This window comes from Dipodomys merriami, unplaced genomic scaffold (assembly GCF_024711535.1).
Source record: "Dipodomys merriami isolate MVZ:Mamm:240054 unplaced genomic scaffold, mDipMer1.0.p SCAF_8, whole genome shotgun sequence".
NCBI classification, from domain to species: Eukaryota; Metazoa; Chordata; class Mammalia; order Rodentia; family Heteromyidae; genus Dipodomys; species Dipodomys merriami.
The window spans coordinates 42645146-42672671 of NW_027206401.1; the positions used below are offsets into that span (position 1 = coordinate 42645146).

At 35.8% G+C, this 27526-nt stretch overlaps 1 protein-coding gene across 3 annotated transcripts; it reads right to left on the minus strand.

Moving 5' to 3' along the window:
* Positions 1 to 125: 125 nt before the first annotated feature.
* Manea (mannosidase endo-alpha) lies at positions 126 to 27214 on the minus strand. Of its 3 annotated transcripts, none has more exons than XM_070011026.1 (5): positions 27098 to 27214; positions 22065 to 22652; positions 19004 to 19113; positions 6016 to 6092; positions 126 to 4080 (listed from the first exon to the last, which is right to left on the minus strand). In XM_070011026.1, exons 2-5 carry the CDS (start codon positions 22606 to 22608, stop codon positions 3423 to 3425), a joined length of 1389 nt encoding a protein of 462 aa, XP_069867127.1. In that variant the 5' UTR covers positions 22609 to 22652; positions 27098 to 27214; the 3' UTR covers positions 126 to 3422. The 3 variants fall into 3 exon arrangements, with proteins under 3 accessions (XP_069867127.1, XP_069867128.1, XP_069867130.1); XM_070011027.1 differs by lacking the exon at positions 27098 to 27214 and adding an exon at positions 26680 to 26864; XM_070011029.1 differs by lacking the exon at positions 6016 to 6092 and having other exon boundaries at positions 3921 to 4080.
* Positions 27215 to 27526: the final 312 nt, after the last annotated feature.

Consider the following 27526-nt stretch of genomic DNA (forward strand, 5'->3'; position numbering starts at 1 on the left):
CTGTCCCTACTGAAAATATATAAGAAATGATGCACACATATATATATACATATATATATACACTACCTTTTACCTATAAATAAGAAATAAAACATGATAAAATGAATGAACTTAATATAAGATACTATGTTTTCATGTATTTTTATTAAATGAAAATTAATTTTATATAACAAAATAGTTATTTTTCAAATTACAGTCTTCAAACAAAAATGTTAAGCTACAACACAGGTTCACATTTGTAATAGCAGTCTTTGAACCACATTGTTCCTCAAGAGGAACAAAATTTGGTCTCTCTCTATACAAACCAAACAATAGAGTGATAAGCCATAAAAATAACTTAAAAAGAACCCACTAAAATCCATATGTTGCATATATTATACCATTTTGCATTTTAAGTTACTCTTTGAATTTAGCAAGAATTTTAAAATAAGAAGTTGGTATTTCCTTTTAAACTTGTAATTTTTTTTAAACATAAGCTTTTAGTATTAAAAACAAAACAAAACTAAAACCACAAATAGAAGTAATTTCTAGTCATCCTTTTAGTATTAAAAACAAAACAAAACAAAAACCACAAATAGAAGTAATTCCTAGTCACCCTTTGGTATCCATGGAGGATTGGTCCATGACTCTCAGTAGATAATAAATGTTCAATTCCTTAATACAAAGTAGTATATACTATATTAATACAAAGTAGTATATACTATTTGCAGATACACTACACAGATCCCCTGGTAGACTTTAAATAATCTACAGATTATTTATGATACACAATATATTGTAAGTGCTATGTTAATAGTTTCTACACTGTATTATTCAGAGTAATGAGAAGTCTACTAATATTTAGTACAGATGCAATTTTTTTTCTGAAAGTGCTTTCAATCCATAGCTAGTTAAATCTGTAGAATGAAACTGATGGATACAGAAGGGTGATTGATGATAGCTTTTCAAAAAGGAGAAAAGAAATGGATCTATTGCTATGAAAACATTTTCCAATCATTTGTTTGGAAAATTCCTCTTTTCTCATGAAGACAGGATCTATTGTTTCTTATGTAACAATGTGAGTGACTCCAAGTGACAGACTGGGTAATGTGCTGAGAATATCTATGGCTGTGGTGTGAGAACAGGACGGAAAGTGGTATTGGCCTTGGTGAGAGACAGTTGGCCTTGTTTGTACACACTTTCCCTTTTCTCAGAGCTATTTCATAAAAATCATTTTTTGTCATGGTAGTTTCATATATATAAACATAAAAAATAAAGAAATTTCTCTTTAATAATTATTTCTCCAAAAAATTTAAGAGTGTCTTAAAAAGGCTATTAAGATGAACATGCTGATAGCATCATTTAAAATAACAGTGGCAAACTAGGAATAAGGAAAAAATCCACAGGTTATATTGCATGCTTATTGGTTATATCAAGATATCATTATAGTGGTTTATTCTTATAATTTCCTTCATGAAATAATCAGATTGTTACTATGGTTATGATTCCCATTCTCTGAGAGTTAGTAATTTTTAAAGTTATAAATAAGTTTAATAGTAATGCTTCTTTCAAAATGATGATTATTTTACTCAAACAACTGTGTAAAAATAAATTTTCAGCTAATGAGCTAGTTTATGATAAATTCCAATGCTACTTTATGACCAAAGGTCTTCTATATAAAAGGTTTATATGTATCTTTTGGTTACTACCCTATTGTTTCTTTTGATAGAATACCTAAGAAATTGGGGCTGGGAAATGGCTCAAGTGGTAGAGCAACTGTCTAGCAAGCTCAAGACCCTGGGCTCGAACTCTAGTACCATCAAAAAAAAAAAAGAAAAAAGAATACTTATGTTAAGTAATATAAATTAGACTTTTTACTGTAATTACAAATAAAGTACAGTAACAGTGTATTTTATTATTTTTTGTTTTTAAAGGGATTTTTTTTAGCATAAAAGTGATCAATTTGTCATAATATAAAAGCTATCACAAATATTTCAACCTGATACCATGACATTTTCAGATGGGCATAGACTATGCATTTTCAGACTATGCAGAGTTTAAAAGTATTCTTTCTCTGCAATTACTCTAAGTATAAAATAATTTTCCTAAATCTCTAGTATCTGAAATACTAATTTTTCTAGTGTTTTTGGTTAAATAAAAAATCCTTAAAGTAATAAAAGATAATCCAATGGTAATAATTTACCATTTTACTTTTTTAGCTAATAGGTTTTGATAATATCTTCATAATAATTTTTTTTTTGGTTGGTTGGTTGTGGGGCTTGAACTCTGGGCCTGCATGCTGTCCCAGTGCTCCTCAGCTCAAGGCGAGCTCTCCACAGCTTAAGCCATAGTGGCACTTCCGGTTTTCTAGTGGTTTATTGGAGATAAGAGTCTCACAGACTTTCCTGCCCGGGCTGGCTTTGAACCATGGTCCTCAGATCTCGGCCTCTTGAGTAGCTAGGATTACAGGCATGAACCACTGGCGCCCGGCTCATAATAACTTATTAAACAACTGTTTTCACAATTGAGAAGCAAACTCTACAGTTTATAAAATTTGGAGTTTAACATAGCAAAGTAGAAATAGTAAGCATTCAAAAGACTTAAAATACTACAGGTAACCCAAACTCAGCAAACACCCATGCAGATGCTGCTGTGCAGGAAGTACCCTCTCCCAATACAATATGCTTCACAGTAGGCTTGTGATACATAATACAATGAATGAACTATTAAAAAGTTCTAGGTTCACAACAAAATTGACAATAGGTGAATACATTAAGAATCTAATCACTAGAGGAGAGTTATGCAGAATCCAAACACTAAACATACAGCTTTGACTGAATTATTGAAAAAAGAAATGAAACATATACAATATTTTAGGTGTTTTTTTTTTTTTTTTTCTGGTCATTCATGGAGCCTGATCTCTGGGCCTGGGCGCTGTTCCTCTTTAGCTCAAGGCTAGTGCTTTACGACTTGAGCCACAGTGCCACTTCTGGCCTTTTCTGCTTATGTGGTGTTGAGGAATCGAACCCAGGGCCTCATGCATGCAAGGCAAGCACTCTACCACTGAGCCATCTTTCCAGCCCTTTTTTTTTTTGTAACTTCATGAGACCTACCAACTATACAAGAGTCTTATTTCCTGGGGCTCAGAAAAAAATTAGGAATTTGTGCTGCTTTTGAAAAGTAAAACGTAGTTTCTCTATTATGAAATGAAAATTGCTATCAAGTCAGAAATACTGGAAATCATGCCAGCAGGATTTCCCAACTTCTCTCTCACAGTTTCTCTGCTCAGTGTAGAAATTATAATATTATTTTTAAAGAAGCAAAAAGAAAAGTTCATTAAAGATAATAAGTGCATAATCATGTTGACTGTTTTCTCCACAACACCAAGCAAATGACATTTATTGACATTTAGGTGATTTTTAATATGAAATATAGTCAATGCTTTATGACACAGGAGTCTGATGATCTAATGAATAGGTTCTTCTCTCCTTACTATACCTTTCAGACCACTTACGAGTTAGTTCCAGATAAAGACTGGGCTTGTGGGGCCGATAATCTAGGTACACTGTATTACTGGTTCTTTTAGGAACAGCTTTTTCGATCTGAGTTCCTTCGTGCCACTCGTTAAAAGAAGTAATCGAAATTAAGCTAGGCTGGGTCTGAAGTGCAGCGCTCAGGGCAACTTCATAATACTTCCCATTGATCCTGTTCCGGGTGTTCTGTGTGTTCCATGGACGTATGCTGGTGTCTATGTATCCCGGACCAACACTTGGGATGAAGAGTAAGTTATGTTTATCACAAAAGGATTTTAGGTTAGCCCAGTTCTGATGTGAGGAGCCATAAGTAAAGCCATTTGTGGCAAAATATGTGTAAATTCCATCAAAGCCACCTTGAAGAATATCGTTCTTGTGCTTTTCTTCTACTAAAAGTGCAATGAACAATCCATCATAAGGAGAATTGCGAATACTCTGAGATCCTGTCATGGTTAAGAGATTGGCCCATTTTTCAGGCTTTGTGATATAGGAATCATAGATATAGAACATAGGAAGAACATTCCCGGTCCTTGTCTTGTATCTGTAAAAAGCTGGATGGTTTCCATATCTAGAATACACAAACATAAGAGTGAAATGAAACAACTACTTTAAACTATTTATTTATTAAAAATAAAGATAATTGGCATAGTTTAAACATACTTTTCTTCTTCTTTTGGAGGCTTGTTATATACATGTAACAATTAAAATTCATTTTTCATTTTACACATTACAAATGAGTTAGTAGACACATTATGAAACAAGATTACTTATTTCATCCTAAGGTTTACAAATAGTGACTAGCATCATAAAAGGCCCATTATTTTCCATATGACTACATAAGCTGCTTTCTCTTACCAGTAAAAATGTTCCTTTGTTGCTGACAAGTTTAATTATAAGAGTTTGGTACCCATCATAGATTATTATCAGTAAAATGCTTTTTTAAAAATTAATTAATTTATTTATTTTTATTTTGAAAATACCGTACGGAGGGGTTACAATTACATGAGCAAGGTAATGAGTACATTTCTTTTCAAGTATTGTTGTTGCCTCCTTTGTTTCCTCTTACCATCCCTTCTCATCCCCCCTCTCCATCCCCCGTTCCCCCAATCCCCCCCATCCCGCCCCACCCCGCCTACCCCACTCCCCCCCCAGGCTAAAAGTTGTAAAGTTAATTTTTCGACATAATGTCTATCTACAAATTTAATGCAATACCTATCGATATTCCAACCTCATTCTTCAAGGAAATAGAAGAGGCGATCCAAAAATTCATATGGAACAATAAAAGACCCCGAATAGCAAAAACACTCCTCAACGGAAAGAACACTGCTGGAGGAATATCAATACCAAAATTCAAACTCTACTATAAACGCATAGTAATCAAAACAGCTTGGTACTGGCACAAGAACAGACCTCAGGACCAATGGAATAGAATTGAAAACCCAGAAATGAACCCACAAACCTATAGCCATCTAATCTTCTATAAAGGAACTGAAAAAATAGAATGGAAGAAAGACAGCCTCTTTAGTAAATGGTGCTGGCAAAATTGGTTAATCACTTGTAGAAAACTAAAGCTAGATTCTTATATATCCCCCTGCACCAGAATCAACTCCAAATGGATCAAAGACCTCAGAGTCAAAGCAGATACTCTGAAAACATTATAAGGATGGAATAGGAGAAACCCTAGGTCTCCTTGGTACAGGATGAAATTTTCTTTTAATAGAAACCCAGAAACATAACAAATCAAAGAAAGTTTGGACAAATGGGATTGCATGAAATTGCAGAGTTTCTGCATGATAAAGGACATAGCTAGCAAGATCAACAGAAAGCCCACAGATTAGAAGATCTTCACTAGCCATACAATAGACAAGGGTCTTATATCTCAAATATACCTGGAACTCAAAAAATTAAATCCCCAAACAACAAATCCTCAAAGAAACAACTGCCTGTTAAATAAGTCTAAAGACTTAAAGTAAAATGCTTTTAAGAATGAAACTAAATGGACAGATTATTTAAATTTAAAATCATATTAGATATAAATGAAAAGATATTGGTCACTGCTATAAAAGCAGTTAGAATTTCACAATCTGAAAAAGTCGAAATTCTATGTGCATTAAGGTTTTTCAAAATGTCAGTTTAAAATACTGACATTGAGCCAAGTGCCAGTGGCTCACATTTGTTAATCTAGGTGCTCAAGAGGGAGAGGTATAGAGAATAATAGTTCAAAGACAGCTTAAGCAAAAAAATCAACATGCAGAAATCATAAGCTACCTTATAAACATACAAAACAGTCAAAACAGAACTCATTCTTCACATAGAAACGGAATTGCAAGGACTTTCAGAAATATTTCTGAAAATGTGATTTTATATGAAAATACTTCAATTTTATTAAAATATGATTACAAACTATATTCAAATCTCTCAAATTTACAAGTACTCTATAGGTAACAGTAATTATGGTAGGATCATATAACAGTTCATTGTTAACACTGGGGAATATACTCACTTGTCTATAATGTATTTAATATTTTCATACATATTTTGATCATCTCGATTGCTATATGGTTCTATGTGAAAAGTGACCTGAAACATAGAAAAAAAATTAGAGAAAAAACTATGAAGTAAAAGTAAAGCTGAAAGTACATTCCATATATTTAATAAAGCAACATATTCAACAACCTAAATCTAAAGTAGATGTTTATTAAATGTTACCACAGAATTATTGGTAATAATATTTAGTAGTTGTTTTATCTGCTAAATATTGTGTTAAACACTTTATGTGTACTAACAATCTGCCTAGTTGCATGGTATAATTACTATTAGAATTTCTAGTTTCTAAATAAAACAATTACGGGTTAAGATAGGTTCAGTAATTTGCCCAGTGTATTTGAGGCAAAATGAACCTACAACTCAAATGTCTAACCACCATGTATTGCTACCCTTTATGATATTATTCCTTATAAAAGGAAATCTTATGCATAAATATTCTATACAAAGGCTGATCACACACTGTAATCTTTCTATCTCTATCTCCAAAGTAGCTGGGATTACAGGCATGAGGTACCATGCCCAGCAACATTTGTCAAATTGCTCTTGTTTCCTGAACAACTAGAGTTCAACTACATGACTATATGTTCAAATATTTTCAATATATTTTTCTGCAGTAGCTTCAAAGCTTCTGTCTGATTTTAGGTTCATTTTTCAATTGACTTTTGTATAGAGTGAGAGAAAGGAATCTAGTTACAGTATTGTACATGTAGAGATGCAGTTTCCCAAAGTCATTTTGGGGACAGATTGTCCTTTCTCCATCCATCCTGATTTTTGGCACCTTGGTCAAAATTAGCTTCCTGTAACTATGTGCATTCATTTTGCTGTCTTCTATTCCATGACTCTTATGTGTTGGTTTTCAAACACCCAACACAAAATTACATTATTGAAAAGGAAAAAATGAAAAAGGGAGAGTCCATGGACAGTTCACTATGCTTCAAAGAGAGCTGAATAATCACTTAAAAAAGAATCATATGAAATATGTATAGGTATCCAAAGCATATATAAAAACACCAGTGCAGTTTATGCAAATAAATAATAAATGCTTACAAAAGTGGCAAAAACATGATCCATGCATAAAGCAGAAAGAAACACTACTGGAAAAAATATTAAGTGAAGTAAGCCAGGCCCAAAGAAACATAGGTCCCATGGTTTCTCTTATTGGCAATAACTAGTATATGTCTGGTACACGCAGAAAAGGTCAGATAAGATGATGTTAAGGGAAATGAACCCCAAGATAGGGACACAAGTGGTTTTTTCTTTCTTGCTATTGTTTCTAATGTATTTATAAGGCACCATGTGATTTTTTTGCTGCTTTGTATGTCCTTCCCCCACGGTATAACCCGTTTTCACTGTATTTGATGTTGGTATAATTTGGGGAGGGGAAGGGGAAAAAAAACTGCTTAAATAGGGATGCAGATTGACCCACTGCAACAATGAGATGTCCAAGACATTATGTTGAAAAACAAACTTTACAACCTTGGCGTTGGGGGTGGGGAGATGGGAAGGGATGGGAAGGGGAAACAAAGGAGGAGGCAACAACACTCGATAAGAAACGTACTCATTATCTTGCTTATGTAATTGTAACCCCTCTGTACAGTATTTTCACAATTAAAATAAAGAAAAACTTTACAATTTAGGTGGGGGGGTGGTGTAGCTGAGGAGGTGGGAGGGAAGGGATGGTAGGGGAAAAACAAAGGAGGAGGCAACAATGCTGGATAAGAGATGTCCTCATCACCTTGCTCATGTAACTGTAACCCCTCTGTACAGTATTTTCACAATAAAAAACTTAATTAAAATAAATAAATACATAATTTAATAAAATGTAAGATTACCACCAGCACCTGAGTTGGTTCTCCCTTGCATTCCTGAGCAAAAAAAAAAGAATTGGCAGTTCTTATTAGATGGGTAGTCAGGATGTGATGCAACGATGTTGCAGAGCAAACAATATCCTAATTTCTGAGGATTCCAAGGACAGGCTGGATTTTGAGAACTCAAGTTTGTATATTTACTCCCTGTGGCCCTGGTTGTAGATTAGGTAAAAGTCAGCTACACATTTTTGTCACTCTGGTCCCCAGAAGGAATGAAGCATTACTCTGCTCACGGAAAGGAACTGGGACAACAAGTCCCATACAAGCATACAAGCTTCCTAACATCTCTAACTTAAACAGGTCATTAGGCAAAAACCCGGTATCAAGGGGCCAGGGAAGGAAGGACTCCCACTCTTTCCAGGAGGGAACAGGAACCTTGCCTAAACAGTGACAGAATGCAGCAAGCATCTCTGTGATGTCTGGGGTGGAGGGCACCATGAGTGGAAGGGACCAGTTTTAATTTTTATACTCTCTGAAAAAGCAAACTAGTGACAGTTACAAGCAATACAGACATGCTCTAGTAGGTATACCTGCAAGGGTGGACAGCATTGAAACCCTTTTGGGAAAATCACAATTTAGATATTAGTGCTGTTCATTTACACATCAAAATTATAATGGTCTCTAAGTGATATACAAAGAAAGTAACGAAACCTTCAAATACTTTTTGTTATTCTTGCCTGTTTGTAATTTAAAAGGTGCTAAACTAAAATGATTGTTGAAGTGAAAAATCAAAATTGCATTTACAAAGGATTTAGTGACGAATGTAATTTAAGACATTATGTAATCCAACTTAATGAGCTATAACAAAAGCTTAAATGTAAGACAAATCTATGTCCTAGGAACTGTTTCTAAATAAAAAGAAAAGAATTCAAGCAGTGGAAAACATTTTTCTCCTCAAAAAATAGAAAGTGAACAGCTAAAGCAATCCTAACCAAGAAATAAGAAGCACATTAAGAAGTCTTAAAGTCAAATTAAAGAATGCAACCATTAGAATATAAGTAAAATAACTTTGGAAAAATTAAAGGGCATTGGGAGGAGTAGAGTAATTAAGCAAATGAATATTCTGCAAACTAGGGTGAAAGGGCAGAATATTTCCTTGCTTTGAAGATCGGCAAGAAAAAGAGATGCCACTGAACACAGTGGACTTTGAGTTGTAGATATGGTCAGTCATGTAGTCCCAATCTATCAGCACAGAACTCAAAGCAACATTAACTTTCTCTTATTGCTTTAGAAATCAAAGCGATTCTAGTGTTATTACAAATTAAACATATTATTACTTTCACATATAAGCAAGCAAAGCATTCTGTTCTTATTGAGACTATGAGTTATTACGTATTTAACTTTTTACCAGTTTTACAATAATATCACAATAGAAATCACAGGAATCGAGTAACAAAAATAATAATATAGTTTATGATTTTACAGATGAGTGGCCAAGTCAAGAAAAAGAACTAATTAATGTAAGATTCCAGAGCTATTGAGCTTGGAATAAGCCCTGGTCACATTCCTGGTCTAGATCTGATTTGTTCATATGCTGGGAGCTTGATCCTTGGTGTGGTGGGGAACCTGTGAAAGCTGGGACTTATTGGGAGGTGACTAGGTTTTGCTGAGTACCCTCTTTGGTTAAGGTGTTTCTCATACCTCTTCCTAAGTTCTAATTGGAGAGAAGCAGGCCTGGCTGCTCCCCTTCTTGCTAGCTTATGGTCTGGTGAAGTGAGCTCTCTTACATATCTGGTCCTACCACCCTGATACTGTATGCCACTACGCCTTTACCAGAGACTAGAGGAAGCCAACACCATTGGCCAGGTCCAGCGGAACAATGAGCCAAACAAACCTTTCTTCTGTATAAAGGTACATGGCCTCAGTCATTCACTAGTGAAAAACTGAAAAAGCTTACAGAAGATATACTTTTCTGTATTATAGAGAGTTCTTCACAAGAGACCAGGACAAAATACTACTCAAAATTTTTGGAGATTATTAATTTTTCAAGTTCTAAGTTTTCAGATCAGTAGATATAAAATCTAAAGCACAGAGAGATGGAATGTGGGGGCAACAATTACACACATAGCTAGTTGGTGATATCTGCCCCACACACTTTCTACACAGAGCTCTCAGTAGGTTACCTTTTAAAATCACCCAATAGCCAGTTTCTTTACTCCCATCTCAGAGCATTATTGCAAAGCTTGGACAGCAGAGTGGCCCTTAGAGCTATTTTGTGGAAAATAAATCAATCACTTATCCACTCTCAGTCCTGGCACCAGAACCTTGAAATTTGCCTATTTACAAATTTCAAATGTAAATGAAAACTCACTGAAGGGACATAGCAGGTAAAAGCTCTTGCAAGCAGCTAATGTAAGATTTGGATTAAGTTTTCATTTGAACTGGAGATATAATTCAGTAGTAGAACCCTTGTCTAGCATGTGTACTGTCCTGGGTTTGATCTATTTAAATTTTATTTTAATTTAATGATTATGGGCTAGAAGTGGTAGCTCATGACTGTCATCCTAGATACAAGGGCAAGGGAGATGGGAAGATCAGAGTTTGTAGCCAGCATGGGAAAAAAATAAGTTAGCAAAATGCTATCAGTCTGAGTGTGATGGTACACATTTGCAACCTCACCTACACAAGAAGCAGATAGAGGAGAATCAAGATCTAAGGCCAGACCTGGACAAAAAGGGAAGGTGAAATCATATTTGAAAAATAAACTAAACTGTTCCAGTGGTATGCTTAGCAAGCACATGATTTTGAATTCAAATCTAAGTACCATCTTCCCCCCACAAAATGGCATGATTGTAAAGTAGAAATAGGAAGTAACTGTATAGAATAGTATTAACTATTTAATTATGAATTCATTTTAAAAGAAAAATTAAAACGAGTTAGAAAATAAAATGTAGACAAAACTGCAGTTCTTATGTTTCAAGTTTGAAATGAATTATTTCAAGTGATTATCTTTTTCTGCTCTTTCTTGCTTTCCACTTTGTTATGCTGAGGACAGAACCCAGGGCCTTGTACATGTTAGGCAAGTGCTGTATCACTGAGCTCCATTCTCAGCCCTTATGTGCCCTTTTACAGAGTTCCTTTCAATATTAGACACACCAGACCTCTCTCTAATAGGATACATAAACTAGAAGAAGTTACAGGACAAATGAAAGACCTACCTATTTTTAAAGTGATAGCAGTGTGAGAACTCAAAGTAAATGATCACTATTAAAAGGCACTCTAATTCAGAGTTTTTAATTTGGCAAGACACTACATTAAACAAGAACAAATTTGCCAGGTGAACTGGCTCAATATGCCTATTTGGGAAATGGAGATCAGGGTACTATGGTTATAGGCCAACCTAGGCATAAAAATTCCAATTATCCAACCTCTAGGGAAGTGGAATAGCTGGTAGTGTACTCCTGTTATCCTCAATGACTAGGCCAAGCACAAGTAGAATAGAAACCCAGGCCAGCCCAGGCATAAAGCGAGACTGCCTCAAAAAACTCAAATAGTGTAATTCCTTAAAAAGACAAAACTGAAGTTCAGCAAAATAAAACACCGATCAAGTAAAAAGAGGTGGGGGTGGGGTCAAGAGAAAGGGATGGACAAATAAAGATGAGAAGAGGGAGAAAATTCAGTCAAGACTCTAATGTATATCCTACAAAATTAAGAAGAGTGAGGAAAGCAGTGGGTGGGAGAGGGATGGCTGGAATGCTGAAAGGGGTGACACTGATCAAGACATACTGCATTCATAAATTGCTCTGCCCCCCAAAAGGGCATCTCTTTTACAACAACAACAACAAAAAGAAGAAAGGCATTAATGAAAGGGGCTAGAGGTGTGGTTCAAGAGGTAACATGCCTGCCTTACAAGCTAGAGGCTGAGTTCAGTCCCTAGTACTACCAAAAATACAAACAAACAAGATTAAACTTCAGGGCATGCCTGGTGGTATAGATGTAAAACCATCAGTAAGAGGGTAAGGCATAGATATGAAATATGATTGCATAGGACACAGAATAAACAATGCCAAGAGGAAGAAGAGTATCAAGAAGAAAAAAAAACCTCATGAATAATCTTTCCTTTTAAAGCTGTTTCTTGAACTGCATTGAATTTCCACAGGAAGTATATGGAAACTGGACTACGCATTATGTTTCATTGATTTCTTTCTCCATACTAAATTAATGACATATTATTTTAATTTCTGCCATTTCATAGCATATTTTGTTTTCTAGAAAGACTAGTTTTTTTCTCCATTAGCAAACATTTTTTTAAGAAGCCTTACTTTATTCCAACTTAGCCTATCAAATTTTGTATTTAAAATCTCATTGAAATTTTTAACTAGGACTAATACACCAAGTTTTTATATTAAATAAATATAAATGCCTCACTCTTTGTTAAATTAAATGTACAAATGGGTTTCATTGTGTTATTTACATGTATGCATACATTTTGATCAAATGGCCTTGCCGCAATTCTCAATCTTCCTATCAAATTCATATTCCATTTATGTCACTATAATGCCAAAGATTTCCTTCTGTATCTATTGATGTTATGTCATTTTTAGTGTACTTGTATCAATGCTTTTCTGTAATTTAGGAATCCAAGTGAGTTGAGTATATTTGGTTGCCCTTCTGAACTCATTAGTTGTAATAATTTTCAGATAATGGATTTTATGAGCTCTGCAGGTATTTGCAAAGAACAATAATCTTATTTTGAATATTTTTCTGTATTTTTAGTCAAAATGATATTGTTCCCATCTTTATAGCATGTGAGCCAGGTTTGACCACAATTTGAATTTAGATTTTATACTCTTGGGATCATTCTCAGACCATTGCTAATACGCATTTCTTATCCAAGTGTCTTTAGAAATTTGAATTTATTTTCATTTGTGAGGTCTGTTTGAAATCTCTTCCTTATGTTATCATTGTTGAGCTCTGAATAAAGATTGCATTATCATTATAAAATATATCAGGAACTTTTCTGTGGCTTTATCTCTATGAGAGGCCTACTGATCCCTATCATCTCCTGAGACTCCTAGCCTATATAGAGTTCCCTTATGCACTGCTCCAGGGTTTATTTATCTGTAGACACTTAATACAATGAGAGAGATCTGATAATATATCAATTCTACAAGTAAATCATTGGTGTTTTTTCTCACATCAGTTTATGACTACAGCAAGCTTCCATGTCCTAAGGAGTCTCAGGAATTGTGAGTTCCTTGTGTTTAAGCACTTAAACTCCTATTCCAAGAGCTATAAAGTACTGAAGCTTGCCACCTACATGAGAAAGCTTATAAGTGGATCCTCCAGTCGCAGTAGACTACAGCAACAGCAGGAGCCCTCCTGAGACCTGAAACCACACTCCTAGCTAAGACACTTTCAGATTCTTTGTTTGCTGCTCCCAAGATTCTTTTTGTTTTTGTATGTTTTTTATTGTAAAAATAATGTACAGAGGTTACAGTTACATGAGCAAGGTAATGAGTGTATTTCCTATGGAACACTTTTGCCTCCTCCTTCGTTTTTTCCCCCACCATCCCTTCCCTCCCACCTTTACCAATACCCCCCCCCCACCTCCAACAGGCACCACCCACGTCCCCCGCAGATGAAGTTGTAAAGTTCATTTTCAAAATAATGTTTTGTACATCTCATTTTGCAATAGGTCAACGTGTATCCTTATTTAAGCATTTTCTTCTTCCCTTCCCCTCCCTGAATTAGAGAAGTGTATATACAAGATGCAGGGCATCAACATCAAATATAGTGAAAACAGGGGTTATACCAAGGGAAGGAACATACAAAACAAAACAAAAAAATCCCATAGTACATTATAAATACATTAGAAACAATAGCAAGGAAGAAAAAAGGTATTTGTATCCCTATCTTGGGGTTCATTTCGCTTAACATTATCGCATATGGTCACATGTACATAGCTTTTGGCCTTTTCTGCTTATCCTACACATGTACTAGTTATTGAAAATAAAGAAAACCCTGGGACCTATGTTTCTTTGGGCCCAAAATTCTTAATAGTTAGAAACTTTATGACATAACAAATATTTGTTTGAAGATACCAACTTTTGAATGTGTTTTGTTGGACATCAGTAGATAATACACTTTACAAAGCCACTAATTTTGAATGTATTGTGTCTTCTTAATTAAATCTTTCCTAATTAAATCTTTTCACCAAGTTGGTTTCAAACATGCAATCCTCCAGCCTCAGTGTATCATGTAGCTCAGATTACACACGCGTTGCATCACAGCCTGCTTAATTTTCTTTTTATTTTATCCTTATTAGTCCTTTATTGTAATTTATAATTCACATCTCACTGATAGTGATAATGTAATAATCAGTGCTAGTTTTATATCATGCTTAATTTCAGTTTTGATTTTCTTTAAAGCATGCTGTTTTTAATTATTATTATTATTATTATTTTTTGCTGAACTGAGGCTCGAATTATGGGCCTGAGTGCTATCCCTAAGTGCCTTTTGCTTATAAGTGGCCACGGGACCACTTTCAGCATTTTCTTTAATTGGAAAAAAGAGACTGACAGTCTTTCCTGATTGGGCTGGCTCCTGAGTAGCTAGGATTACAGGAATGAGCCATTAGTACCTGGCTTTTTTTAAAATTTTTTTAAATTTATTGTAAAGATGCTATACAGAGGGTTACAGTTACATGAATGAGGTAATGAGTACACTTCCTCTTGAACATTGTTACCCCGTCCATTGTTTTCTCCCTACCATCCCTTCCCTCGAAACCTTCCCTGAGGTTCCTTTTTTTTTTTTATTGTGATTAAGTGATTACATAATTTCTGGAATTTCACAGTATTGTGGAATAATGATGCTCATTTAAATTCACAAGTTCATTCTAACTTTCCTGGAGCAAATTGTCTATCACAGTCTATAACATATAGCAGTGTACACATGTTATACACCATACATGTGATCAGCAGCATGGGGATATTTAGTAGTGGTTCCACCAGATGAGTGGGAGTTCTTTGTTTCTTAAGTCCTGTTGGTTTTGTCGTATCACCTAACATTTTGGATATAGCATCCACTTATCAGGTAGACCATGTACCGTTTGTCTCTTCGCTCTTGGCTTACCTCGCTCAACATGATTCCTTCTAGCTCCATCTATTTCCCTGCAAATGCCATTATTTTGTCATTTCTAATGGCTGCATAATACTCCATTGTGTATAGATACCACAATTTTTGGATCCATTCATCTGTGGTGGGGCATCTGGGTTGTTTCCATCCTAGCTATTGTGAATAGTGCTGCAATAAACATGGAGGTGCACGTGTCCTTGTATATTGGTTCCTGTTGTTCAGGGTAGATGCCTAGAAGTGGTATGACTGGGTCGTAAGGGAGGTCAATCTTTAGCTTTCTAAGGACCCTCCAGACTGCTTTCCAAAGTGGTTGTATAAGTGTACATTCCCACCAGCAGTGTAATAGGGTTCCTCTTTCTCCACATCCCCTCCAGCATTTGTTGTTGGCTGATTTGTGGATGTGGGACATTCTGACTGGGGTAAGGTGGTATCTCAGGGTTGTCTTTATTTGCATTTCCTTCACCACCAGGGATGATGAACATTTCCTCATGTGTTTCTTTGCCATTTTTATTTCTTCATTTGAGAAGTCCCTCTTTAGTTCCCTTGCCCATTTAGTAATTGGTTTGTTAGGTTTGGGAGGGATTAGTTTCTTGAGTTCCCTGTATATACAGGATTTTAACGCCTTGTGTGATATATTGCTGGTAAATATTTTTTCCCAATTAGTTGGTTGTCTTTCTAGCTTGGTTGCGATAGATTTAGCTGTGCAGAAGCTTTTTATTTTAAGGTAGTCCCATTTGTCAAGTCTCTCTCCAACTTGTTGTGACCCTGGGACTCTGTTCAGGAAGTTCCTTCCTGTGCCTATTAGTTCAAGTGTTTCTCCTACTCTGTCCTGCAGTAGTTTCAGAGATTCAGGTTTAATGTTAAGGTCTTTAATCCATTTTGAGTTGATGTTGGTGCATGGTGATAGGCTGGCGTCCACTTTTAGTTTTCTGCATGTGGCCACCCAGTTTTCCCAGCACCAGCGGTTGAAGAGGCTGTGTTTCTTCCATTGTATGTCTTTGGCTCCTTTGTTGAATATCAGCTGGCTGTAGACCTGTGGATTTATTTCTGGATCTTCTATTCTGTTCCATTGGTCTTCGGGTCTGTTTTTGTGCCTGGCTTGTTTTTAATATTTTAAAGTTTAAACAATTTTTGTCTAGATTTTTTTTTTTTCATTTATCCCTCTTCCCTTGGACCCAACCCCTCATTTGCAAGTATCTATTTCCTGTGCTTATTTTATTGGGTCTTGACTTTGACTTTCTAAGAAATTAAGAGTTCTCCCTAGAAGCTGGGCGCTGGTGGCTCACGCCTGTAATCCCAGCTACTCAGGAGGCTGAGATCTGAGGATCGCGGTTCAAAGCCAGCCCGGGCAAGAAAGACCGTGAGATTCCTATCTCCAATAAACCACCAGAAAACCGGAAGTGGCGCTGTAGCTCAAGTGGTAGAGTGCTCGCCTTGAGCTGAAGAGCTGAGGGACAACGCCCAGGCCCAGAGTTCAAGCCCCACGACCGACAAAAAAAAAAAAAAAAGAGTTCTCCATAGAATCTACAATATATCAGTTCATACATTTGTAAACACTTGCATACCACCCAACATGTTTACTTACAGATTGATAGGCAAAAAGTGCTCCTAAAACATACTCTGTAAATATAAATTTTATAAATTAAGATTAATGCTACTAGCTACATATAACCAAAATTTTGAAGGTCCTTGAATTTTGAAAACAAAGCTTATTTTCTTATTTTCCCATAAAAAATTTTTTCCCGCAACATCATTTAAATCTCTTCAACTATCATTCCTATTTGTTAATATGATTAATTTTAGAAAAAAAAGGAAGTCTTATCACTGGAGAAAACTTACTCCTCATTAATATCTGATCTTACAATTTTCTTTAGTCTTCAACCTACTTTCTAAATGTAAACTGGTATGTGAATGTATATCAAGGTTTAAATGGAAATCAGAATTTTTCAAAAAATATATAGCAGTTTACTTTCCAGACACTTTAAAAGAGCTGGAAGATATATGGTATAGCAGCACTATTTAGGAGACATTTCGCATTTAAGATGTTTAGAAATAAATATTCACAAGTGTTTGCACTGCCTACACAAAAGAACCCATCAATCCTTTCTTCTTGCTAAATTAAGCAATAAATACAATAGTATAAACAGAAAAATTGTAAAGGAGCTTGAAAATTTGATAATTTGGACAAGTCTTGACCTCAAATTATATGAATTTTCTTTATGAAGCAGTGATATTTAAAAATATTCTCATTAATTTCATACTTAACAAATTTTTAATGAAAATGATCACTTCAAAAAGTATTCCTTTATGGCTAGAGAAGTTGAGCATTTCTTCATGTGTCTATTGGCCATTCTTATTTCCTCTTCATAGAACTCTCTCTTTAAGTCTTTAGGCCACTTATTAAGGGGTGGTTGCTTCTTTGAGGATTTGTTGTTGGGGGATTTAATTTTTCAAGTTATAAGGATATTTTAGAAATGAGGCCCTTGTCTGTTCTAGGGCCAGAGAAGATCTTCTCCCAATCTGTGGGCTTTCTATTGATCTTACTATGCCCTGTGCCATGCAGAAGCTCTGCAGTTTCATGCAATCAATTTGTCCAACCTTTCTTTGATTTGTTATGTTTCTGGATCTCTATTAAGAAAACTTCGGCCTGTACCTAGGAGCCCTAGAGTTTCTCCTATTCTTTCCTGTAATGTTTTCAGGGTATCTGATTTTATTTTGAGATCTTTGATCCATTTAGAGTTGATTCTGATGCAGGGTGATATATAAGGATCTAGCTTTAGTTTTCTACAGTTGTTTAACCAATTTTGCCAGCACCGTTTACTGAAGAGGATGGCTTTCAAAAGAAATGCAATTCAAAACATTGAGATTCCATCTCACCCCAGTGAGAATGGCTATAATCAAGAAATTTAATAACAGATGCTGGCAGGGATGAAAAGGGAACACTACTGCATTGGTGGTAGGAGTATAAATTTGTTCAACCACTCTGGAAAGCAATATGAGGATCCTCAAAAGACTACACGTAGAGCTCCCCTATGACCCAGCAATCCCACTTCTGAGCATTTACCCAAATGATCACAAACAAGGGCATACTAAAGCTACCAGCACAGGTATGTTTAGCACAGCATTATTCACCATAGCTAAGATATAGAACTAACGCAGATGCCCCTCAGTAGATAAATGGATCAAGAAAATATGATGTATACACACACACACACACACACACACACACACACACACACACACACACACTCACACACACACACATATGTATATATAATAGAAGTCTATGCCTCCATCAGAAAGAATGACACCACCCCATTTATTAGGAAATGGAAAGACTTCGAAAAAGTTATATTAAGTGAAGTAACAGACCCATGGAAACATAGGTCCCATGGTTTCCCTTATTTACAATAACTAGTATACATCTAGGATAATCTTATCAGACAAGCAGAAAAAGTCAAAAGTTATATACATATGACCATATAAGATGATGCTAAGCAAAATGAACCCCAAGATAGGGAAACAATTGTTTTTTTCTTTGTTGCTGTTGCTTTTAATGGACTATGTGATTTTTTTTTTTGTTTCTTTTGTAATGTTCTTCTCCTATGGTATAACCCTTGTTGTCACTGTATTTGATTCCATTGTCCTGCATCTTGTATATACATGTTTCTAATTTGGGGAGGGAAAGGGAAATAACAAAATGCTGAAACAAGGATACAGGTTGACCCATTGCAACAATGAGATGTACAAGACATTATGTTGAAAACCAAACTTACAACCTCTGGGGGACAGGGGATAAGTTGGGGAGGTGGCCAGGGAAGGGATAGTAGGGCAAAAATAAAGGAGGGGGTAACAATGCTTGATAGGAAATGTACTCATTACCTTATTCATGTAACTATAACCCCTGTACATTTTACAATAAAAAAATGAAAAAAAATTAGTTCTTTCCCTTATCTGAAAGCGTTTAAACTACATATAGCGTGATAATAAATTTAGTACCTTCAGATTATATTTATGAGCTCTGTCCAATATAGTTGGTACCAACATATCAGTAGGTTCTCCATTCTCATCTTTTGAATCAGGCGGGTACCAAGAGAGGGCTAATACACCTAGGAGGGGGTAGGGAGAGGGAGAGAGAAGAGAAATATGAGCAAAAACAACTGCAGGTATTCTACAAAAAGACAAAGTGCTTAACAATGAGTTCATAAAATAGAAAAATATACAAGAGCTTATTACTTTCATCAAACTATATAAGGGTGCTTGATTACTATTCTATAAGAATTAATCTTTTTCATATAATATACTGTACTTGAATTTAGAATAAGCTTTAGGATTACAGAAAAACAGCTCAGACATTAAAGCTCTTGTATATATAACAATATTTGTTATAACTGATGAATAGATACTAATACATTTTTATTAACTAAAGACAGTTTACATTAGCATTTACTTAGTTATCTTAGGATTCATCTTTAATATTGTAAGTATACACTTCAACAAATGTGTACAAAGTTTCATTTGCCAACTTCTACAGCATTAGACCTATTAGTTTTATTGTAAACACTTTATATTTCACCTCATTATTTTTCCATTACTCTTGACCCCAGGCAATAACTGGTACTTTACCATCTGTCAAAGTTTGACTTTTCCAGAGTGCTATATAACTGGTATGAGCATGTAGCTTTCCCCTACTGACTTCATTCACTTAGTAATTTTCATTGTAGTTTCTCCATGTCTTAATTGATAGCTCTTTTCTTATTACTGTGCATAATTGCTTTGGAATAATTATAAAGATTCTATAAAGACTGAACTAATACAGACTATCTTTTAAAAGAAAATTTGAAAAAAGTGAAATAATTGCAGTTCTTTTCTATAGCACCTTTCATGTTAGTATTGATAAATTCCAAAATAAGCTTTAAAAATAACAGTTTGCACAGAAAAATTATTAACTGGAGATAGTCTAATGACCAACTAATTTGAAGAAATGAGACACACCATTAGAAACATTTCTTAATCAACAGACTTCTTCATCATCAATTTCTTAATCATAACCAATTTCTTTAACCAGTCTTAATCAGCAGACTTCTCAGTATGGAGAGAAAAGAGTAATGATACTTAAAGAGAAATATTTATGAATTAGCAAGTACAGGGCAAGAAAGTTTCAGAGAACTAAGCCTTAGTTTTAAATTTACATTTATTTACAGTGCAAAGTATAAAGCATTTTCACCTACAGAACAAGACCAGACTTGCATTAAACACAAAATTAGATGTCTTTGTCTTCTATCCATTGAAAATGAAAATTAAAAAAATGTAGGAAAGAATTTAAAATGCTATACTAGACTTTCAGGAAAGCTGTATTTAGCCAAACAGGGAGTCATAATCTTGACAAGATTGATAAGAATAAAAATGACAGAAGAAAATTGATCAAACTTTAGAGTTGCCTCTTAGTCATTTTTCCTATCAATGCAATTTTTGACAATAGTGGTCCATAAAAGAAATGGCGGGAAAAAAATTAAAAGAATAGCACTCGACAGAAAGGTTATGGCATGAAACATGAAAACAAACAAAGCATTCTTCCATGAAATTAAAACAGAACAAGATCTGTGATTTTAATGACAGTGGAGTATTTCTAAAATGGATGGCATAATAGTAAACCAACATTACCTTTCAAAACAATGATGATTATTAAATAAATCATAGAGAATAAGAAATATCTTAAAGCCAAAAAGTTAAAGAATAAAGAATTACTGGGGCAAAATGAAGAGGAAATAATATGTATAGGCTATTACGATGGACCTCATCAGTTCTCACTTCTCAATGACTTAAGATCAAGCTAACCTCTATTCTGCACCTTTATTATCTATTAAACTATTTTTATTTGAAGGATATCCAAAGTATGAGATAAAAACTCCATTATATAGACTACTGATTGATACGTTAGTTCCTTTTGTAAACAGACTTATTGTTTTTCCCTCACACTTTGTCCATCCCTACAAATTCTGTCTACTATGTATGTTTTTTTTTCTAAAATGGAAATCAAAGCATTACAATAGTTTGCTAGAATTTCATTTATTGTTTTTACTTTTCCTCTTCCATCCTTATACTCTAATTCATGATTGGCATTTGACACACAAATAATCTTAAAAAATTCTGTTGGTCATTAAACTAAACACATTTGCCAGGGTAAAACACATGTGAGTAGAAATATCTACCTACAAGACAGCAAATATACAAAACATCCCCCAAGTCCTACTAATAACTTCCAAATTATCCTGATTCTCTTAATACTAACCATCTCAATCTTAACCTTTGCTCAGAAAAGGAAACCTAGAAGAGTTCTTTGTTAGGATGACTGTATTTCAGTTTTAGTCACTGTATCAAGTGTAAATTCCACATATCTAACCCCACAGTCCAGTTTCTTGTAGTAATTTTTGACTAGAACACTTATCACCTATGTAAATCAGGGTTGGGAAGTATGTTACGATCCACTACTGTGAAAATATATCTAACAAAAGCAGAAGACTATTCCAGAATAAAAACGATTACATCGTTAACCACATTGGTGAAGTTCAAAATATTGTGCTAAACAAAATAAACAACATAAAAAAATGGTGTCTATTTTTGTGAAATAACAGTCACAATACCTCTAAAGTAATAGAAATGAGATTCACAGCCTTCCTGAGAGGGAGTAGCAGCTACAGATGAATAAAGCAATCATGATGAAACATTTTAGACTGTAAATTATTTTATTTCTTGATTAGGATGTAGTATTTCTGGAAGAGCTTATATGATATAAAGTCATAAATTGGATGAATGAAATTAAAAATAAGTAAGAAATACCAAGATACATTTGAAAATTTAGGAAATTAAACAGCGTATTTTAAAGGTGTTAAAAGATATTACCTTGATTTGTAAAATCTATATGTATGTTTTAATTTGGAGCTATAAGTTTAGCAATATAATTAACAATAGTTTGAACATTAATTAGTAATTGAATAGCCCAATGCAGTATTTTTATTCACATACATGCACATGAATATAATGAAAATAAACTAATTACCAATTGAAGCTGCGTGCATTTGTCTCATGTGAGTTTCTATGACAGAGGGATCACGGGAGCTGTAACTTCCCAGCTCAGGATAAAAGCTAGCACCAATGTCATCTGGAGGATTGTGTCTCCCTTGTGGGTAATTCTTGGCAATTCTAGGGTCCCAATGCTCCAAGACTGGATGATTCCAATGTATGTATTTACCATCAAATTGTGGATTTCCATACCAACTATAATAAAATACATGTAAGAAGTAATTTAGTGGTGGTAATTCTTCTGTGTTAAGTTCAGAGGCTTTGGAAGGTTTCATAGTGGTTTCAACCGTTTTTAAATTCTTGATGTTTGGTTCATTATTGGTTCTTTCACTTCTTTGTATATCAAAATTTTTTCCCAAATGAATACTTCGTTGATGAAGGTCAGGAAGCAGGTCAAGTCCAAAAGGTGCTCCAAAGGCAGTTGTGTTTGGCCTCAATGTCTTTAAACCCATCATCAGAGAGAAGATAAATAGAATAAAAAGTGACAAAATGATACAAGTCCTTCTCCGGAATTTTGCCATGATGACATGCTTTAACCTCTGAAGTAGTAAATGTTTTGCTGCAACTTTTGAGAAAAAAAAATCATTAGCAACTAGTATTTTCTGATATAAGGGGAAACAAAACTTTAGTCATTACATTACAAAGTAACAAAATATATACATATACACACAGAACATATGACATGATTAGTCAAACACATCTATCAAATGGCAGTAGTGATTTGTAAAATCATCATGTGACTATTAATTATATCTAGCTAAATATAAACTTTTGGGAATTTTACTTTAAAAAATGAGATATATTTTGGATCATAAGAATAGACATGGCAAAGGAATATAAACCTGTGTTTGATACTGATACTGGGTCTTACCTACAGATCTTGTGCTCCTCTACTTCCAATAATTTGGTGATTAACTGGAGATAATAATCTTTCTGATTTATCTGCCCTGTCTGTCTTCAAATCTTGATCCTCAGAACTCAGCCTTCTGAGTAGCTAGGTTTATAGGCATGACCAACAGTTACTCCTCAACACAGTAGAGGAATATATATAGACTGAAATTTTCTAAATCTAAACTTTATAAATAATAGCTAATAAAAGGAAATACACACGAATACATAAAAGTGCTTTCATAAAATGGATTGTCTTTTTATTTTTTATTATCTTTATATAGTTGTACAAAGGAGGTACCACTTATAAAAGCAGTTTTTGCATCTGGATCAGTTTTATCCCGTCAATATTCTCACTCCCCTTCAACCCACCCCTTCTCTTAATGTCAATTTTTAAATTTAATTTTTTAATTTAAAATTTTAATTTAATTTTTAAAGCTAAATAATGACATCACAAAAGGGATAGTTAAAGGTTTTAATGTAATTTGAAAATAAAATAGAATCAGGCTTTTTATGTACATATGAAAATAGAAGAAATATCGTAAGTTAGATTTGGGGCAACAACCAGATGCTACAGTCTGACTGTGTGTCCCTAAATTCATGTTAGACATTTATTATCTTAGTCAACAGTGTTAAAATAGAGACCCCAAAGGGAGATGGTTAGGTCTGCCGAAATAAGGAGTTTGACAAACTAGGTTTGTTCTCTTCTGCTATTTCCTAAGGGAATCTGGAAGCAGAGAGAAGACCTCACCAAACAGTGGCTGCTACCAGAGCCAATTCTGTACTTCATAGAATAGATGATTGTGAGAATATAATTTGGGTCCTTTATGAATTACTTAGTTTCAGGTATTTAGTTATAATCACATAACAGCCTAAATATAAAATAATAAATCTAAAGCAGGAATCATCAATATACTCAGGAAACCAGTATAAGTTTGATGAGAAACAACAGTGTATCTACATACTAGCAAAACATTCCTTCAGGCTATATTTAATTGCAAAGGGAAATACAAGTTAATAGAGAATCCATGATCTTAAGCAAATGATCAAAATGATAATGATTCTCTATGGAGTATTCAATGAGAATGACAGAATCACTGCTGTGGTATTCTAATAAAAAATTAATCTTACCTACTCATGAACAATCTATTAAACAAGAAATATGCAAACATATATACACATGCATGTAAATACACATACATGTGTATTCACTCAAAACTATATATAATGGGAAGTTTCTATCTCTGAGTCATGTGTCTATGACTCAACCAACTACAGATGGACAGTATCTGAAAAGAAAAAGACATTTCTGTACTATAACTATGTATAGTTTCTTTTCTTGTCATTTTCAATACAATGCAGTATAAAAACTACTTATACAGCATTTACATTGTCTTAGCTATTGTAATACTGACATTTATGAATATGAGAAAAACATGAGGTTATATGCCTCTATAATTTTTTATCTTGAAAATCCCAAATTACTGAGAAAACCAAAAATATATACTCTTAAGAATTTTGATAACATATGTGGATATATGACTTGTACTACCTTAATCATACACATAAAAGGAAGAAATACACTTAAAACATTAATAGCTACCTCTGGTTGAGAAAATGCTAGCAATATTTATTTTTGACTTCAAAAAACCAGAAGGAATTTAAAAGAAAACTCTGTCTAGTATCAGTATTTTAAGGAAATGAATGATAATATGAATACTGAAGACTCATAGAAAATGAAAAAAAAATTACTGATTCCAGAAGTTATTAAAGTATTGGTTTAGTGTGGGGTGTAGGTTAGGGCAAGGTCTCACTACATAGCCCACGCTGGCTTCAAACTCATCATCCTCCTATTAACCTCTGGAGGTCTGGGACTATAGATATGTTCCACCATACTTAACTAATCTTGAAAATAATGTCAGAAAGTGTAATGATTTCATTGAAAAGTAAATACAAGGGGAGGAAAGTGAAGAAGAAAAAGGGGAAGAAAAGGAAAGAAAAGAGAAAAAGAAACCTAACAAATGGAAGTATAACAAATTTTAGTCAGAAATTATTATATCTGGGCAGCTAAGAGATCCAGTATAATGTGATGTCAGTTATTTAAGCAGTTCTTTTCTGCTATCATGGAACTTAGAAAGTCATAAAAAGTCCTCATTTTAAAATTATTATCAATTAAATTATATGCTACTGCCTTTTTGATAGTTTTCTTCTAACTTTACTCTGAAGTAAGTCACAAGGGATAAATATAGGAAAAGACATCTGGGACTTTCAGAATCAGTTTCTGTACAGGTCTAAGTCCGTTTCACTATAAACATATCCAGAAGTTCAGTCAGGCACCACTTAAAAATTCCACTTTAAAATTCAAAAACAAAAAAAAGAAAAAAACCTTTTTTAGGCCACTTTACAGGTGATGAAACTGAGCAGTTACTTTTTCAATGCTTGGGCTGATAAATAACATAAAACAGCCAATGGAGAGGTGAAGAAACTAGCCATAGCAGAGTAAATCAGGCTCTCCATTTTGAGCCTCCATCCTATTCTGCCTTCCTACAAGACATTAGAGAAATGAAGTTCAGACAACATAACACAGTGAAGTTCTGTGACCTGGATGAAAGCTGCTGAGACTCCAATCATGTTTCCACCTCAGCAATGGTCAACGTTACCTCCTCTAGGCCTTGTAGCCCACATTTAACTTATGAAACCTTATTTCATTGATTTTGTGTTCATGCACTCACTATTCAGGGGAATAACACCTTTGGAAATGTGTTATGGATAGTGAATGGAAAAAAAATTTCCCAGCATTCTACCCTTTTCTCAGAGGTTAGGAATAGCTCAACAAGAGCAATGTATTGTCATAAAGTGACCTACTAACAGCCAGAGTTATGATCACCAATACCTAGATTATCTTGAATTTTACAGCCGTGTGTGTGTGTGTGTGTGTGTGTGTGTGTGTGTGTGTGTGTGTGTGTGTGTGTGTGTGTGTGTGTGTGTGTGTGTGTGTGTGTGTGTGTGTGTGTGTGTGTGTGTGTGTGTGTGTGTGTGTGTTCATTCTAGGGTTTAAACTCAAGGCCTGGGTATGCTGTCCTGGAGATGTTTTGCTCATGCTAACACTTGATACATGGCTAGTTCCACCTCTGGCTTTTTGGTGTTTAACTGGAGATAAGAGTTTCATGCACTTTCCTTCCCCCCTGGCTTTGAATCTTGATCTTCAAAAGCTAAGCCTTTTGAGTAGCTAGGATGACAGGCTTGAGACACCAGCTACCTGCTCCATTTGTCTTTTTAAAGTCACATAAATAAACCCTATCCTCCCTTGTCCTAATTACTACAACATTTTCATTTTCCCTTAACATTTAACAGCAGGATCTTGCCTCAACAAACGGTTATTGTGTTGTAACTGCCTATATTTGGAGTGGTTTCTTCAGAAAAGGGTAAAAATACTTGTCCTCCTCTGCTGGACTGGGAGTCTTAGCTGAAGTGTACAAAACTGAGCTTGGACTGGTGGATGGATGGCCACTAGTGGAGAGATGACCCTATGGGGGTAGAGGTAGGACGGAGTTGGGTGGGGTGAGGGATGGATGGGATGGGTAGGGTGGGGGTAACGTGGGACTGGGGTTCAGGGTGGGATGGGATAGGTTGGGTGACCTCTTAACCCCGCCCCTCCCCCCCATTGGTCCAGAAGCCCGCAGGGGCAGTCAAGGGCAACCTACCTGGGCACCCAGGCCCCTCGGCCTCTACTGCGGGACTCAACCTCGGGGTTCGAAGACAAGGCGCCCCACACGCTTCTATCTGTCCCTGCTCAAGGAACAGCGGGAAAGTGAGGCGACAGGAGGTCGGCTCTGAGGCTGCGGCCCAGGGGAAGTGGGGCGGGATCAGGCAGAAAACAAGCACTAAATCCGAACCAGACAAAAGCAGGAGCGCAAGTGCAGCAGCGGGGGGGGGGGGGGGGGGGGGGGGGGGGGGAGGGAGCCCAGGCTCCGCTCCGCGGCTCCCGCGTCCGCCGGGACTGTGGGGTCAAAGGGCGCGCGTGAGGCCCGGACAAGCAGACTGCCTGACAAGCCAGCGCGCAGGCGCGGGCGGGTCCCGCTGCAAACACCTCCACAGGTCCGTAACCCTGAAGCTACTCACCGAGCGCGGAGGTCGGGGGTCGGGGGTCGGAGGTCGGCCACGAGCAGGGACTGGGCGGACCCGGCTCTTTCGTGGGAGGACCGTGAAGCCCCACAGGTCCTTCTCGCGGCTCCGGCAGCCCCGCCTCCCGAGAGACTCGCGCAGGGCGTTCCGGAAGCCTGGGGGCGGGGCCTGCGGGGCGGGACCAAAAGAGTCGGGCTGGGCGTGGCCCGTTGGGGGCGTGGCCCGCTGGGGGCGGGGTCTTGAGGGGGGGGCCTACCTTTCCTCTGTGAGTCCTAATACTAGCTGGAACAAGGGCTTAAGTCACTTTGGGGTCTTATTACTTTCCCCAAAGTGAGATGATCCACCTCTGGCTCCTAAATTATGTTCTAAGACTCATCTGAGATGTCCTAACAAGAAGAAAGTCGTTCTGCTTTTTTTCACTCATTT

What these genes read in the sequence shown, in the direction of transcription:
- Manea (XM_070011026.1), bottom strand. Translation starts at nt 22,608, where the DNA reads ATGGCAAAATTCCGGAGAAGGACTTGTATCATTTTGTCACTTTTTATT. An exon ending in AATGCACGCAGCTTCAATTG is followed by an intron (nt 19,114 to 22,064) that starts GTAATTAGTTTA and finishes ACCCCCTCCTAG; the next exon opens with GTGTATTAGCCCTCTCTTGG. An exon ending in ATTAAATACATTATAGACAA is followed by an intron (nt 4,081 to 6,015) that starts GTGAGTATATTC and finishes TGTGTATTCTAG; the next exon opens with ATATGGAAACCATCCAGCTT.